Source organism: Theropithecus gelada, chromosome 15 (assembly GCF_003255815.1).
Source record: "Theropithecus gelada isolate Dixy chromosome 15, Tgel_1.0, whole genome shotgun sequence".
NCBI classification, from domain to species: Eukaryota; Metazoa; Chordata; class Mammalia; order Primates; family Cercopithecidae; genus Theropithecus; species Theropithecus gelada.
Genome location: NC_037683.1, coordinates 90707427 through 90733226, shown reverse-complemented (window position 1 = coordinate 90733226; position 25800 = coordinate 90707427). Strand labels below are relative to the sequence as shown.

Sequence of the window (25800 nt, the reverse complement as noted above, 5' to 3'; positions counted from 1 at the left end):
AGAGCTACACAGGATTGTAGAGTAACTTAAAATTTATAGCACAACATAAGTACTCCAATTTACAGCACTATATCATATATTAGAAATGTTTCAAATCAATAATCTTAGCTACCACCTAAAAAAACTTATAAAAAGAGCAAAATTGAGCCCAAAGCAGAATAATAAATATTGAATTAGAAATCAACGAACAAGAAAACACAAAAACAATAGAAAAAACAATAAAACCAAAACCTGCTTCTTAAGATCAATAAAACGTATAAATCTCCAATCAGATTCATCAGTACAAAGGCAGAAATTATAAATATCAGGAATGAGGCAGGAGACACCATTACAGATTATCAGTAAATAAAGAGCATTATGAAAAATTTTATGCCATTAAATTTTACAACTTAGATGAAATGCAAAAAATCTTTTAAAAAACTAGGGAGGATCGCTCGAGAAAAAATAACTTGAATAGCCAGCCCCAAATGTATTAAAGAAATAAAAACTGTGATTTAGAAACCTCCCACAAGCAAACTCTAGGACCAGATGGCTTCACTGGTAAATTCTACCTAATACTTAAGGAAGAAATAATACAACTGTACAAAAACTGTCAGAAACGTACGCATATCAAAACTTATCAAATGGTATAATATTAAAGATATGCAACTTGTTCTGTGTCAATTATGTCTCAATAAAGCTGCTTTAAAAATATTCAATTGGTCAAAGTGCAGGAGGGAAAGACAGATTCATCGGAAGCTAAAGAGAAGTAGAGAATGGGAGTTAAGTAAAAAATGAAACAAAAATAAGGTGAAGAGACAAGCAAGAGAATGATATCAAAGAAAAATGACAGAAAGAAGGAAGAGGGCAGTTGAGAAGTATAAACAGAGAAGGATCCAAGTTGGAAAATAGGACATAAATTCAGAATGGGGATTAGAAACAGCACAGAAACACAGAGGACGCAGTATAAAAGCTCTGGAACTATTTGAACATTTGTTTATCCCCCTACTTCCCAACCCCATGGTTAACGAATACATAAGGTTGCATTCTACTGTTTGTTTGTTTAAATTACAGTATCAGAGTCATAGCACACAACTGACAGAGAAGATAAGGTGATACTGTATTTGCAAAGTGAATAAACGTATTACGTTAGAAATTCCTCATTTATTCCATAGCCCTGTAACTTATAATGAACTACAAAGAAGCACAAATATATTTCCTCCGATAATAAATTTTGTAGTTTTCCTAATTACCTAAGAAGAAAGTTTCAAACACTTTCTAGGTTTTTTAAAATGCAAAGACTATAACTGATTTTGCCAAAATATACTTAAGGAAGAGAGAATCACTAAATTACGTATAATTAATAAAATAAAACTCACTGTAAACAGACTACTCAAGACATTAAAGTCTTTAACGTAAAAAGTTAGAAAAATATTGCATTCCACACAAATATACTCGTGAAAAGCTTACCTGTATAGTCGCATTTCACTCAGCTTTATTGTTATCAAATCAATAACAGGTGGGGGAGAGCTCTGGCTCTCTGTTATCATATGAAAGGTATTTGTCATTGTAATTAGCCCAAAATCAGCAACAAAAACATTTTCAGAAACTGGAGACTGCGGGATGACCACAACTGGGGCTTTGATGTTAATATCCAGTGCCATTCTGGAACTCCTTCGTGCCAGTTCTTTTACACCAGTAGCAGCCATTCCAGCTGCCTGAACAGTTGCCTCAGCCAAGGCTTGTTTAGCTGCCTGAAAATTATCTATAAAAGCCTGTAACATAACAGAATTATATTCTTAAGGTTATTAATAAATAAGACATTAAATATATAATGATATTTCTGGTTTCACCTCCATTAAAAAAAAAAAAACTTTTACTTGATATAACCAAACATTATTTATTCAAAGTCTTACTGTCTATATAAAATCTTAATTTTCTGCCACAAAAACTGAGAAACACAAAGACAACATATAAAATAAAAATCTAGTCCTCAGAACAAAGCTAAATGGGATCGTTGGAATGTCTTACAAATATCTATTTCCCTTATCTCACTTTCCCTAAAGGGAACAACGCTATTTCTCTATACAACCTCAGTGGACAGAGAGCTCATTTATGTTTGTAAGGTAAAAATAAATAAATAAAATATGTTTAAGAAGTTTCAAAATAATTTTCCAATTTCCAAATTCCAAAAAAATACTTCAATGACATATAATATAATTACCTAGATTTATACTCTTATACTTAATTTTCATGTTCAAAGGAAACCTAACATTTTAGTAATTTCTAAGTATAAGTACAAGAGGGTTCAAGTGACATGATTTTTTTGGTTATAAAAATAAATTAGCTACTCAAGAGGCTGAGGTAGGAGGATAACATGAGGCCAGCAGTTCTAGACCAGTTTACACAATATAGCGAGATCCTGTCTCTAAAAAAAAATTAAAAATAAAAAATTAGCAGGGACCTCTTGTCCCTGCTAATTTAATCTATTTGGGAGGCTGAGGTGGGATCTGCACGAGTTTGAGGCTGCAGTGAGCTAGGAGCACGCCCCTGTATTCCAGCCTGGGGTGCAGAGCAAGACCCCAACTTTAATTTTTTTTTTTTTAAAGAGAAGAAATTCAACAAGGAATACTTGTTTATCTTTACATTTTTGTATGCAAAATGATTTTATGGCTATAGAAAAACTGCATGATAACCTAAATTTAAAAGATCACAAAACAGCAACATTATATGGAATTAACCTAGAATTCTGAAATAACAAAAGAGGGCTCCACGTTCCCAAATACATTCAAATGAATACACAAATACTTTTCTTGCTTGTAAGAATTGCCACACTTGGCCTATTTATTCCACTACAACCTTAGATTTGATTACCTAGTTCACACACTAAAACACAGAGACAGCATTTTAAAAGAATGAATAGTGATGTCATGGAGACAGGTATGACACCCACAGGAAAAAAATATCAGCTGACAGCAAGGGAAAAACAAAAACCGAAACAAGAAAAGCAGAAATAAGAATCGAAATGCCTTAGGGTGGAGTCATATAGGGGTTAAATCTAACTCCTTAAAGTCCCTGATATTCACGGAATGACAATGCAATCGAAAATATGATTTTCTCGTGTCGGACATAATGCCTGTAATCTCAGTGCTTTGGGAGGCCAAAGCAGGAGGATCACTTGAGGCCAGGAGTTCAAGATCAGACTGGGCAACAGAGCAAGACTCCATCTCTATAAACACTTGAAGAGAAAAAAAAAAACTTGGTGGTATGTGCATGGTGGTATGTGCCTGTAGTCTCAGCTACTCAGGAGGTTGGGGCGGGAGGATCACTTGAATCCAGGAGTTCAAGGTTACAAAGAGCTACGATCATGCCACTGCACTCCAGCCTGGGTGACAGAGCAACACCTTGTCTCTAGAAAATTAAAAGAACCTTTTCTTAATGATGACTTGAGACCAAAACAAACTTCAATTTATATATTCAGTATTTTAAAATTATAGTTGTAAGTCAGGCAAAACGAAGACTTAGGCCAATGACATATAAAATGAAGGTTCTAATTAATATATAAAATATATATGATATATAATGTACATATACTTAATGTTAATATATAAAATATGTATTTCAATTAATTGGAATATTCCCATGTCAAAATGATGTTATATAAAGAAGGAACTACACATTTCAGTCATTATGTATAATAAATGGTACCCAGAAAATTATTTTAAAAATCAGAAAAAATTTCAAGCAGGGAATTCTTATTAGTCTTCATCCATATTTGACATACAGCAATTTCCAACTAGTGTAAAATAAAAAATAATACTTACCAATATAGAACATAGAAATTTTGTGACAAAAACTACTTCAATGCAACCAACTACTAAATTAACCTGAATGTCAACCACATTCATATCTGTGTATGCAGAACCAGCAGTTGCATCCATGTAAGAAACCATTTTGAAGCTGAAAACTTCTTTTCCAGTGATATAAACAGCCTTAATAAGAGAAAATTTAATTATCACAATCGATTTTTGAAATGAAGTGTTTTCAGTACAAAATAAAACAGTAAAAAATAACAAAACATAGTCAGAAAATCTCTCAAGTATTCACAAGCCAAGCACAAATGAGGCAACAATTCGATTACAACAGCTTTATTGGAACCTACACTACAAAGTTTTACAAATTGGTGGTGGCTACTCCCTTTGTGGGTCATAAAATCAAGGTAGTAGTTCTGGCTCCAGCTTTTTTCCTTTTTTCTTTTTTTTTAATGGAGAAGAGAAGAGGAAGTATCTGAATATGTATTTTCAGTCTGCAAGTATACTTTTGTAATGAGAACAACTATGTATTTCTTGATTCACTGACAAAAATTTGAAAAACACTGTACATCTACACCTTACTGAAATCTATTCTTGATTTGAGGTATGTGAATAGATTTTTCTGGATTCTCCAAAGGAGTCTCCTCCTATTGCTATACTTCTGTTCCTTATCAGGTTGTAAAGGGCCATCTTAATTGCCAACCAGAAATCACCTCAGTGGTTAAAAATCTCAAGCTCTGCAACAACAGTTAAAAATGGTGGAGACAACAGGAGATGTAAAATGTTAAAAAAATTTTTGGAAGAGGGACAGAGCACTAAGCTCACAGCTTTCTCAATTCTCCTAAATGCTAGAGGCAAGCAAGAACAGGGAGCTGAAGAGCCATCAACAAGCACATCAGTTACAACTACAGAACAAAGAATCCTCCAGAACCAGATGTATAAGTGACCTCCGAAGGCTGAGGTACGAGACAGGGCTGAAAAGAAGTCTACAGTCCTGCTTCTGCCTAGGGTGCACAAAGCTGGAATGAGGGCCCCTCCAAACCTTAAAAAAAGGAAAAAAAAAAAAAAAACAAAAAACAGATAAACTATGGTATCACAACTTTCTTAAAACTATTAGCAATCTGAGGTCACAGGACAACAAAGGTCCCTAAAAATCTAAGGACAAACAGGTACCTTCAGGGAGAGACAGAAAATAAGCACCAGTTCACTTGTGGTAGAGAGGAGAAAGAGATATCAGATACTATACAATATAGGTAAGAATAATTCAGCTAAAATGATAAAGGATAAGTGTGGACTAATGTGAGATGCAGAATCCCTGGGAGCCACACACGTGAGGAGCTCTTGAGAAAGATGGGGGCGGGGTGCAAGTGGGAAACAAGAGAAAGCTTTCCTTGGTACAACCCTGGAAAAGGTGAGAAGCCTCCACTGCAGAAAAGGCCCAAAGCACTACCAAAATTATCATCTTCTCAAAACAATAGCCATAAGAAACTAGTAAACCTTGTTGCCCTCAGGGCACAGGTGAAAAAACAGTATCCTAGGGACAACAGTAAAATATAACTCTGTATCTAGGGGAAGAACAAGAACTCTCCTGGGGCCAGATGATTAGCGGTCTCCCTCTGCTAGGGGAAGGGAAGGACAGTCAATCCCACATAGGAAATATGAGAGCTATCAATCAGATACCATGAGGAGGAGGGACAGGATGGCCAAGAATACTCCATTTCTGAGACTCATAGAAACAGCCCTGGCTAGGACTGAAAATGGACCAGGACACTAACAAGCCTATCCAAACCACTTTGCCTTCTCCCCAAATATGCACCACCAAGCTCACAAGCACTAAGAAACAAGCAGCAAGAGCCTCTAACATCTAGGACACAGCTAAGAATGTGGAAAGCGAATTTTCTGAGGTACAAGAGTAGAAGAAAGGTCAAAGGCTCAGCACAGAGCAAAATCTGAGCAACACAGCCTCCACCCACCCTAAGCACAAGCTACAACTAAAGGAAACTGAAGCAGTAATGTCGTGAAGGAAATCATATTAATCTAAAATTCAAACCAAGCTAAGCTCAACCCCCAACCCCAAGCTAATAGCTTAGCAGAAAAGAGGCATCCCCATTTCCAGACATAAATACTATGATATTTAAATCAGTCTCTATTATCCTATACATCAGTGGTCCCCAGCCTTTTTGGTAACAGGGAGCTGTTTTGTGGAAGACAATTTTTCCACAAGAGAGGAGCTCGGGGGTTGGAGGGTAGGGAGATGGCTTGGGGATGAAACTGTTCCACCTCAGAGCATCAGGCGTTAGATTCTCATAAGGAGCATGCAACCCAGATCCCGCGTATGCATAATTCACAATAGGGTTCACCCTTCTATGAGAATCTAATGCCCCCGCTGATCTGACAGGAGGCAGAGCTCAGGCAATAATGCTCCCTCGCCCACCACTCAACTCCTGCTGTCCGGCCCAGTTCCCAACAGGTCACAGACCGGTACCATTCCACAGCCCAGGGGCTGGGGACCCCTGCTATACATGATATGATGTCTGACATTCAATCAGTAATTATGAGATGCCCAATAAAAGCAAGGGAAAAAATTCAAACAAATAATAAAGGAATCAACAGAATCAGACTCATCTATAACAACCATGTTAAAACTAAAATTTTTCATTTTAATTGGTACGATTAATATGGTAAAGGCTTCAAGTGGAAAAGGAAAATATGCATGAATAGATAGTGAATATTATTATAGCAGAGAAAATGGAAAAAAGAAGAGTCAAAAGGATATATTAAAGGTTAAAAAACATGGCAACATAAGTGAAAAATACCTTCAGTGGGTTTGTCAGTACTTTCATCAGAGCCAAGGACAAAATCAGTAGATTTGAAAATAGGTCAAGATAAATTATTCGAATTAAAATGCACTAAGAAAACAATGGGAAAAAAACTTGAACAGAACATCCAAAGGCTGTGAGACTAAAAACAGAAATCTAGTAAGAATTTTAGGAATTCAAGAAGAGGAACAGGGAACAAGTGGAGGAGGACAAAACAGGGGAGCCGGGGGGTAGGGGAGACAGAGGCAGAGAAACTATTTGAAGAAAACATGAAAAATAATGAAAGCCATCCAAGTAGCTCAGAAAAGCCCGAACAGGACAAATATCAAAACACAATTAAACTCATCTAGACACACTATATATAAATCCTGAAAGCAGTCAAAAAAGATGACAAGTTATGTACAAAGGAACAAAAATAAGAAATGTCATAGACTTCTCATCAAAACTATGTGTAACAAAGAACAATGAAATCACATCTTTTAACAGTTGGAAAGGGGGAAAATACTATCAACCCAGCAAAAATGTCACTCAGAAAAATTAGGGTAAAATAAAGGTTTTTCCTACCTCCCTTCTCATCTATACCCCAAAAGCTGAGAGAATTCGTTACCAGCAGACCTGCATTATAAGAAATGGGAAAGTGCCAGATGCGGTGGCTCATGCCTATAATCCCAGCACTTTGGGAGGCCGAGGCGGGTGGATCACCTGAGGTCAAAGAGTTCAAGACCAGCCTGGCCAACATGGTGAAACCCCATCTCTACTAAAAATGCAAATATTAGCCAGGTGCAGTGGCACGCAACTGTAATCCCAGCTACTTGGGAGGTTGAGGCAGAAGAATTGCTTGAACCCAGGAGGCAGAGGTTGCAGTGAGCTGAGATTGTACCACTGCACTCCAGCCTGGGCAACAAAGCAAGACTCTATCTCAAAAAAAAAAAAAAGAGAGAGAAAGTATTTCAGAGAGAAATACAAACAATAGACAGAAACTACATGAAGTAGTTACAGAAAGAGTTGCAATGAAGAAAAATGTAAAACATCTTTAGAAAACTAATTGCTCCAAAGAAAACTGACTAAACCAAATCCAGTAGGTACACATTGTGAGTTTTCAACATGTACCAAAATAAAGCAAATTATGATGATACCAAGAAAGACAGGAAACAGGAATTGGAAGTATGGTATTGTAAGATTCTTACACTATACGTACAACAATAAAATATTATTGGAAGATAGACTATGATTAAAGATATATACATTGTAAAACCCAAGAGAAACCATAAAATAAGTGATAATTAATCAAAATTCAGGCCAAAAGAAGGAATACAAAGAATAGGATAAGCAAAATTGGAACAATCAGAGATATCAGATTACAATCCAATCATATCAATAGTTTTATAAAATAGTCTAAACACAAATTAGAAGCCAAGAGGTTGTCAGATTACATAAAAAAAGATCTAAATATACACTGTCTATAAGAAACCTATTTTAGGCCAGATGTGGTGGCATGCACATATAATCCCAGTTACAGGGCTGAGGTGAGCTTAAACACAGGAGTTCAAGAATACCCTGGGCAACACAGTGAGACTCTGCCTCAAAAAAACGCAAGCTCACTTTAAACAAGAAGACATCCATTAAAAGCTAAAGGATAGAAAAAGGTAGACCATGCAAATCTAACCAAAGAAACCTGGAATGGCTATATTACTACCAAAGTAGACTTCAGAACAAGCACAGTTACCACAGATAAAGAGACATATTACATATTCATAAAGGGGGCATAAAATTCATATATATTTATATGTACCTAACAAGAGATCGCCAAAACATATAAAGCAAAAAATTGAAAGAACTGAAAGGAGAAATAGGCAAATCAATGGTTGTAATCAGAAGCTTCAACACAACCAGTAAACAGAAAATCAGTAGCCTGAATAATTATATCCACCAACCTACTTGCCCAAATGGAACATTCAACCCAGCAATTGCTAAAAACACATATTAATTGCAAATACATTTGAAACGTTCACCAAGATTAATCATATATGTTCTGGGCCATAAAACAAACATCAACAAATTTAAAGGAACTGAAACGGTTTCTCCTCTGACCATAATGAATTTAAACTAGAAATCAGTAACAGAAAGGGATCTGCAAATCTCAAAATATTTAGAAGTTAAATAACATACTTCTAAATAAACAATGGGTAAAAGAAAGTCAGAAGAGAAATTAGAAAATACTTTGAATTGAATGAAAATTAAAAAAACAATATATGAAAACTTACAGGATGCAGCTAAAGCAGTGCTTAAAGGAATACTTATAGCAGCAAATGCTTATAATAGAAAATAAAGACGTTCTCAAATCAATAATTTAAACTTCCACCTTAAGAAGAGCATATTAAATCCAAAGCAGGCAGAAGGAAGGAATTTTAAAAGAGCAGAAATAAAATTAAAAACAGAGAACATTCAATTGAAACAAATGCTAGTTCTTTCAAAGTATCAATAAAATTGATAAATCTCTAACCAGACTGATCAAGACATAAAGAGAAAAGACAAAAATTACAATCTCACATGCTAAGGAAAAAAAAAAAAACACATGTGAAAGACTACATAACTGCATGATTCCATTATATGATACTTTGGAAACTGCAAAACTATAGGAACAAAAACCAGTGCAGTGATTCCAAGGTGCTGGGATGGGGAGAAGGGCTAACCTCAAAGGGCAGTAGTGAATTTTTAGGGGTGGCAGACCCATTGTATATGCTGAAAGTAAGTTACACAACAGTATTTGTCAAAACTCACAGAATTACAACTAAAAAAGGTAATTTTTACTGTAGGTAAATTGTCTCAATAAATCTGACTTTAAAAAGTAAAAACTAAACCAAAACAGAAACTAATAAATAATTATATCCAAAGGTTACTGAGGCCCCTACAACCTCCCAAAATATATCAAGCATCTTCCTGCTACAAGGCTTCTATAATTGCTCTTTCCTCCACCTGGAATGCTCTTTTGACAGAGCTCAAATCCACAGTTCAGATTTTTTGTCGAATGTTTCTACTGTAAAAAAGCATTTCTTGATAATCGTAATACGTGAATTACCCTGTCACATTACCCTGCTTTCTTGGTTTTCAAAGCACATATCACTCTCTAATATTGTTTTATATTACTGATTAACTACTATTTATTCCACGTGGAGAAAGGCTTTTTATCTTCTGCTGACTATAATATCTCAAATAGGCCAGGCGCAGTGGCTCATGTCTGTAATCACAGCACTTTGGAAGATTGAGGCAGGTGGATCGCCTGAGCTCAGGAGGTTTCAGGGCAGCCTGAGCAAAATGATGAAACCCCATCTCTACAAAAATCAGCTGGGTGTGGTGGCGTGCACCTGTAGTCCTAGCTACTTGGGGGACTTGAGATGGGAAGATCACCTGGGCCAGGGAAGGCTGAGGCTGCAGTGAGCCGTGATTGTGTAATTGGAGAGCGAAAGAGAGAGAAAATTTTATCTATATATATTATGATTATATAATATACAAATTAGTTTTTTCTTAATTTACTTACAGGTATTTATACATATATAATTTACATATAAATGTATAAATTCTATATATATAAAAATACTGATAAATTAGTTAACAAAAAATTGAATATCCTCTGCAAGTTATATGAGTAGGGCTATATGACTGTTCCTCTCTGAGTTCAATAGAACAGATTTGCTCAAGACAGAGTTTAGAGCAGAAAGGCTGTGGTCTAGGAGACTTCAGGTACAGAAAAACGGTTAATAAAACACCATATCAAAAAATCGGTATTTTAAGTAAAAATCTATAAATGATGCGGCCTCCACTTCTTTCAACCAATTGGCTCCTGGAATCTAGGCTGTCAGGCTTATACTTACACTATTTTTCTCAAAGGAAACTGACTAGCCTCAGAGCAAGAGATGCTCTCAATTTGAGAAGCCATAAAATTGCTAGACCAGTTCCTGACCATCTACTGTGATGTCTGCCTGTCCGAAGTCCCTACATAAAGCTTCAAATTAGCTTTGAATATCTGGGAAAAAATGGCAAAGTTCTTAGAAGCGAAAGAAAGTCAAACTGTCATCAGAACTGTCAACACCAATAGGAGGCCGTAAGACATGGAGTAACATGTGTTAAGATCATCTAGAAAAGAAAATTCAAGTCAAGGATTTAAAATCCACTCAAACTACCCTGCAAATATAAATGTCAAGGATTATTGTTCCTAAGAGCTCTGCCTAAGAAATCTACTGGAGAATAAACTTTCGAAAAGTCAAAATGATTGGTGATGCTGGCATAAAGACTAGTGAACTCTCCCATTTAATAAATGAAGAAATGTCCCTACTGCCTCCAGACTTCCCGTCAGCCTCCCTGGTGGGCACCCCTCGAAGGTGTTTTGTCGTGTTGTCTCCCCAGTGTTCCATCTGACCAACATGCCTGCAGCTAGAAAGTGGCTATTTTGGCTTAAGGCCACTCTCCAGACACACACCTCAAGACCAAATTACAGGAAATAACGACAAATAGCTTCTAACATCAAAAAAAAGAAAGATACCCCAAGACAGCGCAAAACAGAAAAGAAAAAAAAGACAGCTACACACTATGTGCCTCCTTTGCAAATACACACCACTAACTATGAAGTATCTTGCCAACCCCTACTCCCAAACCCTGAATCTCACTGCGCCCTGAGATTTAAATATAGATTTAAGGAAACACAGGAGACAGTAACATGTTAAATAGCATGAAAACATAATCAGCAAGATAGAGGCTATGGAAAATTGTTCAGAATAAGATAGCAAAAAATGGCACACACAAGGGCAGAGAAGAAACTAAAGGAAATTCATAAACTATAACAGACTTAAGTGGTATATCAATTAAACGCAGTGAATGGATCTCCTTTGGATACTGAGTGCCATATGGAAAACAAAGTGAATCCCAGTCTCAACTATACACGAAAAATATTCTCACTGATAATTCCATCAAACATTTAAGGAAGTAATAATGCAAATTCTATATAAATTTTTCAGAAAACAGAGGAGGAAAGCATTTCCCAACTCATCTTATGAAGCAAGTATTGGCCTAATAACAAGGCCAGAAAAGTTGAGAATAATTAGAAAGACTTGTATACCCATTACCAAGAATTAAGCATTAAAACTGGATTTTTTTAAACCTTTACTTTCAAAATATTTTTTATGAAGAAGATATCAGAAACTAATTTACTATGATATGTTTTCATGAGACTATCAGGTAAGCCAGAATCCTTTTTACCTTATGGCATATATAAATAAAAAGAGTATTTGTCCAGTGGTGCTACGGTAAATGGAGGATGCTGCTCCAAGACAAATGGGCTGGGGGCGCCAACCTTTAAAGTTGAGGGGCTCAATGTTTCAGTATACTTAAAACTGACACAATAGTATATATCACTGTACAAGGCTTATGAAACTGATTCATAATCAGGTCTGATTTCATAAGGGCAAAAACCTTATGCCTCTCTGGTTCTTTGACACGTGGAAAGTTACTAAACAAGGCAGTTTGTTTAAATACCATGTACAATGGAATCAAAGTCAAGAAATAGGGAAACGGAAATGAAAATCGGCCAGGAAGACAAGAGAGAAAGATTTTTTTCATTTTGTAACTTTTTGTAAACTGAATTTTTAACCATGTAGATATATTAAAAATAAAATTACAGGCCAGGCACAGTGGCTCACGCCTGTAATACCAACATTTTGGGAGGCCGGGGCAGGCAGATCACTTGAGGCCAGGAGTTTGAGACAAGCCTGGCCAAACACAGTTAAACTCTGTCTCTACTAAAACTATAAAAATTAGCTGGGTGTGGTAGTATGCACCCATAATCCCAGCTACTCAGGAGGCTGAGGCACGAGAATCACTTGAACCCAGGAGGTGGAGGTTTCAGTGAGCCAAGATTGCACCACTGCACTCCAGCCTGGGTGACAGAGCAAGACTGTCTCAAAAAAATAAAATAATATAAAATAAAAAATAAATATAAAATTACGAGACAAAAACAATGGGTTGGATCATGCTCTCAGTTCTGCATAACTTTTCACAGATACTTTATTTCTGTGAGCTTTACTTTCTAGACAGGGAAAATAAAATGGATAATCTATTTCTTAAATATTCTGATACTGTGATTTTTAAAATAAAAATAATAGAAACAAATAAAATCATGGCTTCTGGAAAATTTCTTGCTCCTTATTGCTATGAGTCATTTCTCTTTGATGTTGGAACTGTTTTGCTATCTCACGAAACAAGCCATAACAAGAAGATATCAGAAACAAGAATTTTTTAAACATAAAAATCAGGTCATCACTATATCATTAGTATTACTGGCAAAATCTACTTATCTATTTCCTTTCTTCTTGACATATTCCAAATACTGACTTCCTGACTCAACAAGTACTTCAGCTTTTCCTGATCCTACTATCTGATATTCCTTTAACCTCCTTAAATACATAATCCTACCTGCCTCAGGTAGGATGCTGCTGTTCAACTCTGTAACAGGAACCTTACTGTTTTATAACCAGTAACAAATCACCTAACCTTCAACAACTCATCATCCAGTTCAAATGACTCTCTTAACATTATTAAAACAACTATACTAGTGATCATTGATGAGAATAAGTTTTATTTAAAAAGCTCACTTCCTCAGACTTCAGACCCTCAAATGTATCTAGATGCATTATGAGATTCAGAGTACATAAAGAGAACAAAAAAAAAAAAAGTGAAAAAGGTATTTACTAGATTCTCTCCCAAAACTTTGTTCCTGGAGCATTATTTATACTTAACTCATTTATGAGATACTGCAATCCTCATTTGACAAATAAAGAAACAGAATCCAAGATTAGGTAACCTGCTAATGGTCACACAGCTACTAAGGAGTAGAGCTAAGAACCCAATCACGCCTGACTCCAAAACCCACACACATAATAAGCCACATTACTCAATTCTGACAACTCTCTAAATGATACCTATGACCACTCCTAAAGGACAATCCTATTTAATGATGTACTATTACTTAATTTAAAAAATTCTTACCTTTTTGTATATAGCTGTTACATCAGAATCTAAAACAATTATATTCCTTAGCTTTGCATTTATTGCAGTTTCTGAAGGCCTCATAATCATCTCAGAATCAAGCCCTAAGGGAACAAAAGAATTATTAACTGCCTTTTCTTTCATTTAATGTCTTTTAATTTGCTTTTTGTGAAATTTTTACCTTCAATCTTAATTTCAGAAATGTTACGTTTCTGATCTTGAATAAAGATCTGTAAACACGATAATTCTGCTAAAATCTGCAAAGTAATGATATCTTCATTCGTGGATAGTTTTAAAGCTGCAAAAAAAAATTCATATGGTAAAACATGAGGAAAAATGTTTAGTAGTTACCTTACTATACTTATAAAGTAACTGAAATATCACCACAAATAGTGATATTAGAGAAAACCTGATCTGCAATTCAGCTGAAAGCAAGGTATAATATTCCCTATTGAACTGAAAATTCTAAAAAACAATCAAATCTAATGAAAACAAAAGCAAATAGACAAAACATTGTTTCTAGAAGACACTAAACATTTGAAACTAAAACACTGTAGCTATAAATTTCAAAATTTTTTGAGAGCCAGTAATTACTAGGTGGTACCTGTCATTATCAAAATTGCAACTTTTCACTGCTTCGAAAGTATTATACTCTGATTTTAAAATATGCTCTGATACTCTTTTTTGTTTTTTGGGTTTTTTTCGAAACAGAGTCTCACTCTGTTACCCAGGATGGAGTGCAGTGGTGCAATCGTAGCTCGTAGCTCGCTGCAATCTTGAATTCCTGGGCTCCAGTGATTCTCCCGTGTCAGTCTCCCAAGTAAACTGGGTCTACAGACATACACCACCATGCCCAACTAATTTTTAAAATTTTGTTGGAGACAGAGTCTTGCTATGTTGCCCAGGCTAGTTTTGAACTCCTGGCTTCAAGCGATCCTCCAGTCTCAACCCTCACAACACTCGCCTCCCTGCACTGGGATCACAAGCACAAGCCACTGCACCCAGCTGACATTACTCAAATTTTGTTAGTCATATTTGTCTAATCTAAAATAATGTTATGAAATGCATTAAATTTTAATTTAAATCTAATCCTCCTACTGGGATCAAAGTGGAAGAAAAAAAAATTTTTTAATCTAACACTCCTACAGTATAATCTTAAACTAAAACCAATTATTATATATGATAAACAAAAGCAACACTTTCTTCAGCAGTAGTTTCCTTTATTTTCTAAAATTATCCTAGCATATAATGAATCCTTCTAGATATTAACCTAGGCAACAGAATTCTGAAGCCAATATTTGAAGTTAATGATAAAGTCAGAGTCTAGATTTATTGACCTACATGGTTAAAAAAGGAAAAAAAGTTGATGCTAAATTTTTAAAAAACATACCTAATTTTTTAATGACATCTCCTTTGTCTTCAGTCTCTGTAGTGGACACTGGGGCTGATTTTTCCTCTGATTGCGGAAGGATATTATGAAGATAATTTATTGTATTCAGAAGTGCTTCAGTGTGTAAATGAATATCCAAAGAGGAAAAATTTACCTAAAGAACAAAGCTGATTTTAGTGATAGGTCAATAAATATTTGCTTGCCAGCTGTCTACAAGGCACTATGCTTTGTGGCATAAAGGATACAATTTATAATATTTTCTTATCTTTAAGGATCTTACAATTCCAGTTAGAAAATAATTTCCATAAGAAATAGAAATACAGTATATAATTAAAAAATAAATTATCTACTCATACCTTAATCAATTGTAAAACATTGTTATAGGTACTTTTCAAGTTGGGTACATTCTTTTCAGCCTATCCAAAGAGAAAACAAATCTGTTAGAACATGGTAGGAAGACATACAAATACAATTACATTATAATCCTAATACACATTTATATAATTTTCCAGCTGTTCATATACATATATATATATATATACATATACACACACATATAATTACCTAAATAAGCAACTGCTTCACCAGAACAAAAGAAAATGTAAGTGTGGGACTCTTTGGCACATAACAAGTATTCAATAAACGTTACGTACTATCATTCTTATTATCAAGAGAGGAAATGTTGGATATTATCAAGTGTGGAGAATAATCATTCGGTCATCAACAACTCTGTACGGTTCTTCCTAATTCTTCCTGTATTTAAAAACAAAATTTGTGACAGAATTGTCCACCAAGTATCCAAATACTCTGTGTTTTCTTTTTCTTTTTAAAAAATTTAATATTTTTGATTGACAAATCATAATTATATACACTTATGGAGTACAATGTGATGTTCTGACATATGTACACAATGTTAAATGATTAAATTAAGCTAACTAACATATCTATCACCTCACTTTCCTATCTTTTTTTGTGGTGAGACATTTGAAATTCACTTTCTTGGTCGTTTTGAAATACACATTATTATTGACTACAGTCCCCCGCTGTATAACAGATCTCAAAAATTATTCCTCATGTCTATCTGGAACTTTGTACCATTTGATTGACAACTCTCTATTCCCTCTGCTTCCCTCCCTCCCATCCCTGCTACCCTCTGGTAACCATCACTCTGCTCTCTACTTCTATGAGTTCAGTTTTATTAGATTCCACACATAAAGAAGATCATGAGGTATTTGTCTTTCTGTGCTTGGCTTATTTTGCTTAGCATAATGTCCTCCACATTCATCTATGTTGACACAAATGACAGGATTCCCCCCCTTTTAAAGGCTGAATAGTGTTCTGTTTTGTGTATATATCATATTTTCTTTATCCATTTTCTTTAGGTCTAGAACATTTTTGTTATATAAAAACTATATAATGCATATACTACAACAAAAATCCTAAAATATCTAGTCAATAATGGATAGCAAAAGTGGTTTTAAAAGTGATTAAATGCTTTCTGCATTATTATTATAAAGTAATTATTAAAATAGTCTGACACATATAAAAATAAGTCAGCAGAAACATGGAAAAATTAGAAATACACCATAGTACATAGAAAAGCTTAACAGACGATTAAATGAATATCATAAATCAATAAAAAAGGAATGGAGTTATTGATCCTAGGAATATCAGGTAACTTCACAAAACAGTGGAAAATAATGGGAAAGCATCATCTTGTATCACATATAACAATATACTCTATCAAGACTAAAAAGTGTGTTTCTTTCTCAGTACCTCTGTTGAGAGAAAAAAAAATCAAACTCCAGGTCATTTCTACTTAGAATATAATCTTCTTATTTTGCTATATGAAGTATTTATAAATCACAGCTATTTAATACAAGATGACAAATCAAAAAAATCTTAGTATTAGGAGTTACAGAGATTATGTTAGAGTGAATGTTAGACAAACTGAATAATACGAAACTTACAAAACTTGATTATAACATTTCAGCTGCATACTTACCATATTAAGCAGATATAAATGAAACTGCTTACCTTTACATATTCCAGCGTTAACAGGTCTTCCATTGTGTTATCCAGCGTTGTAACCAAATAAACTGGTTTCCTGTTTTCATCTAAAAATAATTTTTTAAAAATTATCTTTTCATAGGAAAGGTAACGAAAATAAATTCAAGCAATCTTATTAATTATGTAATTGCAAAAGAAGGCTTTCCTGTATGAGTTCTGGACCTTGGATTCTACCTTACTCAAGTCAAGTAAATTCTTTGTTCTTTAAACTCTAAAAGTGTAATTTCTCCTCACAATTCCCTTACCTCCTCATGTGCCACAACACTGAAGTCTCATACCCTTCTAAACCTAGATAGGAGGTAAGGTAAGAAAAATAGGAATCAATTAAAGAGAAACCAGAATGGTTTTTAGGAAGAATGAAAGGGCAGGAAGAGAATTCTGGCCCTGGATCACTGAAATAACTAAAAAGGAAATCATCAGAGTCCTTGAAAACCCAGCTGTTCAGAAGACAGAACAGGAATGAGATGAAACAAAGTTTTCTGTATATTAGTTTAGATTAAAATAAACCCTATTACCATGTAATCAGTCTTTATTAGTTATATTGATATGGACAGGAGACAGGGAAATACTGGGTAGAAAAGGGCAGTTTCCCAGCAAAGGCCCCACCCTCAAGCCTAAAGACCGGAGGCCCTAAGTGAGAACAAGCATTTCTGTTTTTGCACCTGAAAAGTTGCCTTTTGGCCCACCATACCCACCATCCTGTGCCCATATAAGCCCAAGGCCTTAGTGGGCACAGATACACGCATCTGAGCACTGAGAAGAGCAGAGAACCAGAGTGGTGGATAGTGGCAGAGAGTGGCGGGGTAGCATGGCAGAGAAAGAGAGAAGAGGAAGGACATCTGGATGCCGAGGGGAGTTCAGCCAGGGGCAGTCAGAGAAGAGTCCATCTGCTGGACGGCCCAACCTTAGCGGGAAGACCACCTTCCCACTCCATCCCCCACTTCCGGCTCCTCATCCATCTTGCTGAGAGCCACCTCCACCACTCAATAAAACCTTGCACTCATCCTTCCAGCCCACATGTCATCCGATTCTTCTGGTACACTGGGCAAGAATTCAGGCCATCACACTGGCCCCCTGCCCTTGTGATAAGGAAGACAGTCTATTGAACTGATTAACAAAAGCCGTCTGCAGATGGCAAAGTTGAAAGAGCATACTGTTAACACAGCCCCTTGGGCTTTAGGAGTTGTAGACATCTACCCCTAGATGCTGCCCTGGGGCCGGAGCCCAAAAGCACTCCCCACAGCCTCTGCACCTGCCCATGTGCATGCTCCCCCTAGAGATGTGCATACCCCTGTGGCACGTCCTGCAAGGGGGATTAAAGGAACTCTCCCATTTTAATATTACTGTTTCTGCTCAAAATGTGCTATACTAAGAAAACCACTGTAGAAGAGAATTTCTAAAAAGCCTTTAAAACTGTCATCACCAAATGACTTATGGTTGCTAGAAAATTAGTATCTAAAGACTGGAAGAAAGGACTACAAACTAATCATACAATTCCTGAGGAAAAAAATGCCACAAATTGCACAGAGTCCTCCAAACTCAATGCTTAGCACATAAATCTGTTTTCTACTGCAAGAGCTAGCCACACTTGAAGCCTTAAAAAAGTTCCCACTTTGTTTACACATTTATTCATTCATTGAACAAGCATTTACTGATCATTTACTTTGTGCAAGAAACTGCTATTCACTCCCTCTGAGAAAACAGAAACAAAAATATTACAGAAATAAGCACAATAATAACTGTATACTCTTTTTTCTGTTTGCAAGGGTTTTTTAATCCTTTGTTCTTGGGAAAACAAACATAAGAATAAACATAAAAATTAGTAACTGCTATAAAGTTCCTGGGTTATTAGGGAACACTGTCACATTGGTTTACTCTTCTTTCCAATTACTAGAGCAAACTGTTTCTTGATGATTTAGCAATCATGTTCCTTGGTATTTACCCAATGAAACTGAAAATTTATGTCTACACAAAAACTTGCATTCAAATGTTCACAGCAGCTTTATTAACAATTGGCAAACCTTGGAAGCAACCAAGATATCCTTCAGTACATGAATGGATAAATAAACTGTGGTACATCCAGACAAGAGAATATCATTCATTGCTAAAAAAGAAATGGGCTACCCAGTTATGCAAAGACATGGAGGTAACTTCAGTATGTATTAGTAAGTGAAATAAGTCAATCTGAAAAGGATATATGTGATTCCAATTATGTAACATGCTGGAAAAACTATGGAGACACTAAAAGGATCAGCAGTTGCCAGGGGTTACAGTGGGAGGGAGGGACAAATAGGTGGAGCACAGAGGATTTCTAGGGCAGTGAAACTACTCCACGTGAGAAGGTAATGGTAGATGCATGTCATTATACATGTCCAAACAGAAAGTATAACAGCAACAGTGAACTTTAAATTGTGGACTCCTGGTAATAATGATGTGTCAGTGTAGGTTTATCAATTGTAACAAATGTACCACTCTGGTGGAGGATGTTGATAATGAAAAAGCCTATGCAGTATGGGTACGAGTATATGGAAAACTTCTGTACCTTCTGCTCAACTGTCCCATGAATCTAAAACTGCTCTAAAAAATAAAGTCTATTTAAAAAATTTTAATTCCACCTCTGCTCATACATAATATTACTATGCTACAAAGGAGTTCAATGAAATGAAACTGGTGTCCTAATAATTCCCTCTACTGTTCACAAATATCTTTCAAGAAAAAATCCAAAAAATAGAAATGAAGAAATATAAATACAATCCTAATTACCTAACATAGGAAACAGAACACTTCCTTAGGGATCATATATCCATTATGATTCTGGAACACAAAAGGTTTGCAGTAAACAGAACACTGCCCTCTGCCCCCAACAAAGATACCTACACTCTAATCCCCCGGAATCTGAGAATATGTTAACTCATACGGCAAAAGGGACTTGGAAGACGTGATTAAGGTTAAGGTTTAAGGTATATTATCCTGGATTATTGAGGTGTGTCCAATCTAATCACTGGAGTTTGAGGAGTGGAAGCAAAAGGCAGAAGACGAGGTTAGAGATATGGCAACATGAGGAGTATCCGATGCCTTGTAGTGGTTAGCAGCTACGTGCAAAAAGCAACAGAGGCCTAAGGGCAGCCATCTGCTAACAGGCAACAAGAAAACATAGACTTAGAGCACGTGTAAATGAATTTTGCCAACACCTGACTGAACAATGAAATGGACCCTCCTCTAGCGCCTCCTAAAAGGAAATCCTACTGACACCTTGAGTTTTGCCCAGTGAGACGTGTGTCAGACTTCGGCCACACAGAACTTTAAGATAATAAATTTGTGTTGTTTTTAAGCACACTAAGTTTGTGGTAAATTGTTAGAGCAACAATAGGAAACTAATTCAGTGTTCCAATAATCAGTTAAGTAGATTTAAAATTCAACCATTACCATCTGATTTTCCATAATGAATAAAATTATCTTCATTTTATCTCCGGTGTACCCACCAGATTACCAACTATAAAAGTTAAAGATTAACTAAAAAAGGAATGGTTCTCTGAGAATATTTTGGCAAATGTACTGATTCGGAGCCTAAAGAATTGAAAACTCTCTAGCAGGTAGTCAAACAATGAAATCAATTTATTTATTTTAAAAAATAGAGATTCTCACCCAAGTATTCTGGGCATTTTAAGCAGAACTCTTTCAAAAAGGCATTTGCTTTCAAATCGTATGTTCTAATCTCAATTTCTGTGCCCAATCCTAAAACATGAATTTCTACCACAGATAGTTCACAATCTCCAACAAGGTGATAAAACTCGATCAAAACCTGGAGAAGAAAGAAAGAAGAAACTACCAGTACATAAAACAAAAACATGTTTAGTGCATAGTGGTTACATGTGAATATATGAGGTATACATACAATTGATATATTATTATCTAAAATTTAGGAGAGATTTTATACTCACACAGACATACAATACACACACAACATAAATAACTGTTTTCACAAAAACATGTATTGAATACCCACAATATATCATTTAAACCCCTCACTCTTGATTAACGAAGTTAATCTTATAAAAAAAAAAAAAAAGGAGTGAAGAAGAATCACACAGCCAAGTCTGGATTTAGTTTAATTAGGGTGAAAAAGATAGTGGGATGAAAAAGATAGTGCTTATTAACAATGAGACTGTATCGTAATCTGTAAACAGTAGAAACAGCAAACAAATTAAGCCATGTCAATTTCACCATAGTACCTACCTTTGGTACTTCAAATCGTATTTTAAACGTAGTCATATTTACTGAACAATCCTGCTTTTGTAACTTTCTGGTTCGAATACTTTTAACTCCAGTTGGGAACTGAAGAGGTTCGTCCAAGGGACTACATGGTGCATCAAAAAATTCCTCCTCTGAATCTAAATTTCACAGAACATTATTTAAGTCAATAATTAAAATGATCAATTTAACAGTATTTCAATATTTTTCTGAAATAAATATGAACACAAAAACACTAAGGCTCTCTTTTAAATATAAAATATAAACATCAGAACAAAAATAAATTGAAAATAATATAGACATTACTGTACTTTTTTATTGTCAATTTTAAACAAAGGGATACTGTACTTTTAAATAACATTCTTGGCGACTAAGCAGCATGGAACATTATAAGATGTAATCTTTAGCTTAAGAAGCCCATCTTTTGAAATCATTAGTCTATTTTAAAATCGCTTAAATTTTACAGGAAATGCCAATGCCAATGATATACACACCATGAATACTCAAAGTAATGTGTTAATATGCTCACTCTACCTGGATAGTGTAACACGGCTTAGGTATAATCTCTGCAATGTTAGCAGCAGAGTTTGAATGAAGTAAACTGAGATCAAGCACTGCTTTGTATACGTATATACATATAAATATAGTATATGTATATACATGTTGATGTACATACACACATATATTGATATTAAAAAGGACTAAAAGGCATTAGATAACTTAGTAAAACCAATAAAACAAGGTTTAAATGAAACAATCAGAAGTATATCCCTAATAAACTAAGATTGAAATTAAAGTAGATGATCTCACAAACAACTTCTCTCCGGTGACTATAAATAAATAAATAAATAAATTGTTCTCTAAGAAACCAAGAATCGGCCAGGCATGGTGGCTCATGCCTGTAATCCCAGCTCTTAGGGAGGCTGAGGTGGGCGGATCACGAGGTCAGGAGATCGAGACCATCCTGGCTAATACGGTGAAAACCCGTCTCTACCAAAAATACAAAAAATTAGTCAGGCGAGGTGGTGGGCGCCCGTAGTCCCAGCTACTCGGGAGGCTGAGGTAGGAGTATGGCGTGAACCCAGGAGACGGAGCTTGCAGTGAGTCAAGACAGTGCCACTGCACTCCAGCCTGGGCGACAGAGCAAGACTCCGTCTCAAAAAAAAAAAGAAACCAAGAATCGACATGGCAATTTCTGTTATTTAACATTTATCAATTTTTAAAGTCTTAAAAATATAGACACACACCTTTTCTTTCTAATATGGTCATTAAAAAGCAGATATTTGGTATCAGAATAGTTACAAGTTTTTATATGTAAATGTAGGTAATTATTAAGATGATTCTCCTTTAACAATATTTTTTAAAATGTTTTAAATATACTACAGCAAAATTTTCCAAATAACTAAAAAACACATTAGAAATTAAGACATCTATGAAGTTTTGTGGCATTTTTTAACTCACAGCCAAATAAAGATAATTAACTTATTAGTGGTCCCTGTCACTTTTTTTTTTTTTTTTGATTCCAACTCTCGCTCTGTCGCCAGGCTGGAGGGCAGCAGCACTATCTCTGCTCACCGCAACCTCCGCCTCCTGGGTTCAAGCGATTCTCCTGCCTCAGCTTCCCGAGTCGCTGGGACTACAGGTGTGCGTCACCACGTCAGCTAATTTTTGTACTTTTAGTAGAGACGGGGTTTCACCATGTTGGCTAGAATCGTCTCAATCTCTTGACCTTGTGATCTACCGGCCTTGGCCTACCAAAGTGCTGGGATTACAGGCATGAGCCACTGCGCCCGGCTGGTCAAAATAAAGTTGTCATTTTGAGTTCAACTTTATACCAAAAAATTCCCATCGCAAAAACAACTTTAAGGAATTGTGCTATTTTAAGTAAATTTTAGTTAAAATTTCCTGAAAATATACAAATATTTGCTATTGCCTGAAATTTCTTATATGACTATTGAAGACCAAAATATGCCACTCGAAAACATGACTTTTTGGCATAAGGATTATTACACTGAGTCAATTATTCTGAGAAACAGCAGACAGGAAAAGCTCTGAAGACAGATCCTAAGTTTCCCTTTTGTAAGGGAAATTAACATTTATAAGAGAAATCTACCCTGTAAAGGTATCTTCCTTTCTGTTCCAGGGAAGATGACTCTTACTCACAAGACATTCTTATCAAAAGAGAAAATACTGACAAATCTGCGTAAGAAACTTTACCCTCATGCACCATACGTTTTCTGGTCGCCTTCCCATATACCTTGCCTCCCCAGCAACCCCTACCCCTGAAGCTCAAAACCTCTTTTCCTTTGTTTAAGCCCAAACTGATATATAAACCCAAATTTTAATCACCACCTTGAGTTACTCATCCCTGAGTTTCTTGCATGTACCCGTGAAATACGAATGCCAGTAAATCTGCTTGTTTTCTCATGTTAATCTGTCTTTCATTCCTAGAACCTCAACCAATAACCTAGATTTTAAAAGGAAAAGGTATTTCCCTTCCTCTATGTGGTCCTTTGAGAAAAATATGCCTCAAAACAGAAATTTTAATAAAGTAAGAAAAATATCCTTAAGCAGTTTCATTTTACCATCTTCAGAAACAGACGGAAGTTCCAAGAGAGGAATTATTTTCTGTGAAATCTGTGATGTTCCCAAAGAAGTAGATGTTTGAATCTGAAAGAAAAGTAATTCACTGTTCATTAGTGCAAAAATGTTTATTCACCGCTTATTCCAAAGATGTTTATTCAAAGTTCTACAACAGTTTTGACAAAAAGCTATCCACTTTGAATTAACTGAGAACATATCAGGTCTAAATTAGAAAAATAAATTATAAAACGCAGATTTTAAAGAAGTAGTTTTACAATTTTAAGGCTAAATAAAAATTGTAGAACTGTTGTAATAATGTCCTTGATGAAGGCTTTGAGTAGAAAGAGAACTTATATTTTAACTCAACGTAGTATTAAATCAGGACATCTGTGAGGAACACACAAGTCACAATACTTAAAGCCCCTAGAATTGGGGAATTTAGTTTTATTTTTAATCTCTGAAAGGTATTTCAGGAAATTTACTCTTTTACAGTTTGGGGAAATAGAGCATATATAAAAACAAATTTTACAGTTTAAAAAATAATAATAAAAGACCCACCTGAATTTTCCAACCCAGCCAAGTAATAAAACATCACCATATCCTGACCTAGAAGCACCTTCTTATGTGTTCCTCCTGGATCTCATTCCTCCTTGTCACGCTCCCTACCTCTCATCATGATCTTGCTCTTACTTAGTTGTTTGTACTACAGCACCTATGAATGATTATCTAAATAATACATCATTTACTCCTGCCTCTTTCCAAACTGTAGCATATATGACATACATTTTCCCGTGACTTCCTTCTTTTACAAAACAATGTTTAAATTTTAGCCACACTCATAGTTTACTGAACTTTACTGTGACGCTGCATTGCACCGATGAATAAACCACTACGTATTTGTCCACTATACTGTTGGTGAGCATCTGTGTTGCTTACAGAGTTTTGCTTTTGCTTGTATGCTTCTCATATATTCTAGATACAAGACTGGACTTGTAAAAATATTTTTGCAAATATTTTTCCCAAGTGGATGGTTAGATGGTTTGCCTTTTCACCTTTTTTTTTTTACAAGTCTTTCAAAGAGCAGAAAAATTTAATTTTTATAAAGTCCAATTTATTTTTTTTCCTCCTGATATAGGTGCTTGTGGCTAAAACTTCCCCAAAGAGTAAAATTATATATGTTCACCTTACTGAGGACTATCAAACCATTTTCATAAGTGGTGATAAGACATTACACTAACACCAGCAGCACAGTTTCAGTATCTCCATATCCTCACAATGCTTAGGGTGTTCAAAGATTTTAAATTATATCAGTCTCACTGGCCATGTCATCCTAGTTTTAATTATAATTTCACAAATGCATAATGGTTACATATCATATCAAACACAAACAGCTTCCTTGGTTATTTGTATTTCCCCTTCTGTGAAATTCTGCTCATTTTGGAAAGCAGCAGCAGCATTTCTTTTTTTTTGAAGTACATTATAATCTACTGCACAAAGTACATAAACTCTAAAGTTCAATACATTTTCAGAAAGTAAACACACTCAACCGACCAACTACCCATGTCCAGTACGAAACATTACAAGCAACTCATAAGCCTCCCTTAAGCTCCTTGCAATCATTAGGCATCCCCCCAAAAGTAACAACTATGTTACCTTAATTTCAACTTTTAATGTTTTGAAATTTTTGTATCTTACATTTATTAGTGAAACTGGGCTATTATTTTCCTCTTCTGTAATGTAGTTGTTAGGTTTTAGAATACAAGTTTTGTTAAGCTCTTAAAGGAATTTGCAAGTAATCCTGCATTCTATTCCCTAAAATACCCTGGAGTCTTGAGGGAAGCTCCCCCCATTCTCGATC

General features: G+C 35.4%; 1 protein-coding gene across 4 annotated transcripts in view; it reads right to left on the bottom strand.

The window, feature by feature from the left end:
• The window catches only part of VPS13A (vacuolar protein sorting 13 homolog A), a 246679-nt gene that overhangs the window by 113628 nt on the left and 107251 nt on the right, over positions 1-25800 (bottom strand). For 3 of the 4 annotated variants that reach the window (XM_025360006.1, XM_025360009.1, XM_025360008.1), the window contains exons 24-33: positions 23945-24029; positions 21345-21499; positions 20754-20910; positions 17076-17155; positions 15395-15454; positions 15039-15192; positions 13830-13946; positions 13649-13752; positions 3804-3971; positions 1450-1754 (exon numbers count right to left, since the gene is read on the bottom strand). In XM_025360006.1, the coding sequence (XP_025215791.1) occupies positions 1450-1754; positions 3804-3971; positions 13649-13752; positions 13830-13946; positions 15039-15192; positions 15395-15454; positions 17076-17155; positions 20754-20910; positions 21345-21499; positions 23945-24029 (1385 nt within the window). The remainder of the gene's footprint in view (positions 1-1449; positions 1755-3803; positions 3972-13648; positions 13753-13829; positions 13947-15038; positions 15193-15394; positions 15455-17075; positions 17156-20753; positions 20911-21344; positions 21500-23944; positions 24030-25800) is intronic. The other variant, XM_025360007.1, reaches the window with a different exon arrangement.